This window comes from Propithecus coquereli, unplaced genomic scaffold, assembly GCF_000956105.1.
Source record: "Propithecus coquereli isolate 6110/MARCELLA unplaced genomic scaffold, Pcoq_1.0 Scaffold45, whole genome shotgun sequence".
Classification (NCBI taxonomy): domain Eukaryota; kingdom Metazoa; phylum Chordata; class Mammalia; order Primates; family Indriidae; genus Propithecus; species Propithecus coquereli.
This window is the reverse complement of record NW_012150285.1, coordinates 3,705,544-3,706,676: the sequence shown is the minus strand read 5'-3', so window position 1 is coordinate 3,706,676 and position 1,133 is coordinate 3,705,544. Positions and strand designations below refer to the sequence as shown.

General features: G+C 32.8%; 1 protein-coding gene across 1 annotated transcript in view; it reads right to left on the bottom strand.

Annotated features, from left to right (window-relative positions):
- Positions 1-1,133, bottom strand: part of RNPC3 (RNA-binding region (RNP1, RRM) containing 3) — a 43,095-nt gene that overhangs the window by 24,554 nt on the left and 17,408 nt on the right. Inside the window, 1 exon segment of the mRNA XM_012654838.1 lies at positions 712-837. Coding sequence (XP_012510292.1) covers positions 712-837 — 126 coding nt within the window.

Sequence of the window (1,133 nt, the reverse complement as noted above, 5' to 3'; positions counted from 1 at the left end):
AATTTTAATTCGAAAAATGTTTGATATCAGGTAATGGAGTTAGGAGAAACTAAATAATTTTACATAAACATATTGGTGATTCCATTATCAAAACTGTGAATGCAGGAGGAGAAAAAAGACAGAGATAGTGAAAGGAAAGTAAATGAGTTTTGTTTTGGACAATATCTTAAGTGCCTATAAGACATTTTGAGTCTGCAGATAGGAAGTTGGAAATAAAGACTTTAGGTCTCAGGACAGAGATTAAATCTAGAGCTAGAGATTTAGTATTTATTAGCTACAACAAGTGAAAGCATGAAAATGATGAGATTAACAAGAAATATAAATTTATAAACAGGAAGACAACCATGGACAGAAGCATGTGGAACGCACAGAAAAAGGTGACAGAGTATGGGGGAAATGAGGGTGGGAGGAGAGAGAAAGACAGAGAGAAATGAAGGAAGTAAAAATGGAAGAAAGGCAGTAAGTTGGAGATAAAAAATAGAATGGTACAGTAAAATTAATAAAATTCTGAGACCTAGGGTAGTTGATAGTATCAAATGCTGGTCAACTGTGAGAGAATTATGAAAACTTGTAAATTTGGCAACTAGGAAGCCAATGGTGAACCAAGCAGACCGACAGGAAACAAAAGGCAGATTGAGTAATGATATGAGTTAAGCACGTAAACAAGTTACATATGGACAACCCTCATTTCATAATTCTAAATAAAATTACCTGTGTGAAGCAGACGAAGGTGTACTCAACATATCCTTTATCTTTCGCTTTTTTCTCACATGGTGTTGCTTTACTGTTTTTGGTCTTTTGGGCTGAAGATTTGCTAGTTCCATTAGTTTGTTCATTCTACGTTGAGGAGAGGAATGATAAACAATATTTCCTTATTTAGAAGCAAAGCTATTTACCACTGTTTCTTTTAAACCTAGATTTGAATTTTGGCATATAAATGGACAGATAAAATGATTTATTAGCCTTGTTTGGAATATGGAGTAAGTATAAACTCTAAGCCATCAAGAGATAACCAACTTGACAAAAGTTCAAATTCTAAATTGCCTTGCTCAACTTTCACCTTACTTTAAAGGAAATTAAGAATTTACTTAATTACAACCTATCAATTTTAAAAAATGTTTCATTATAAACAT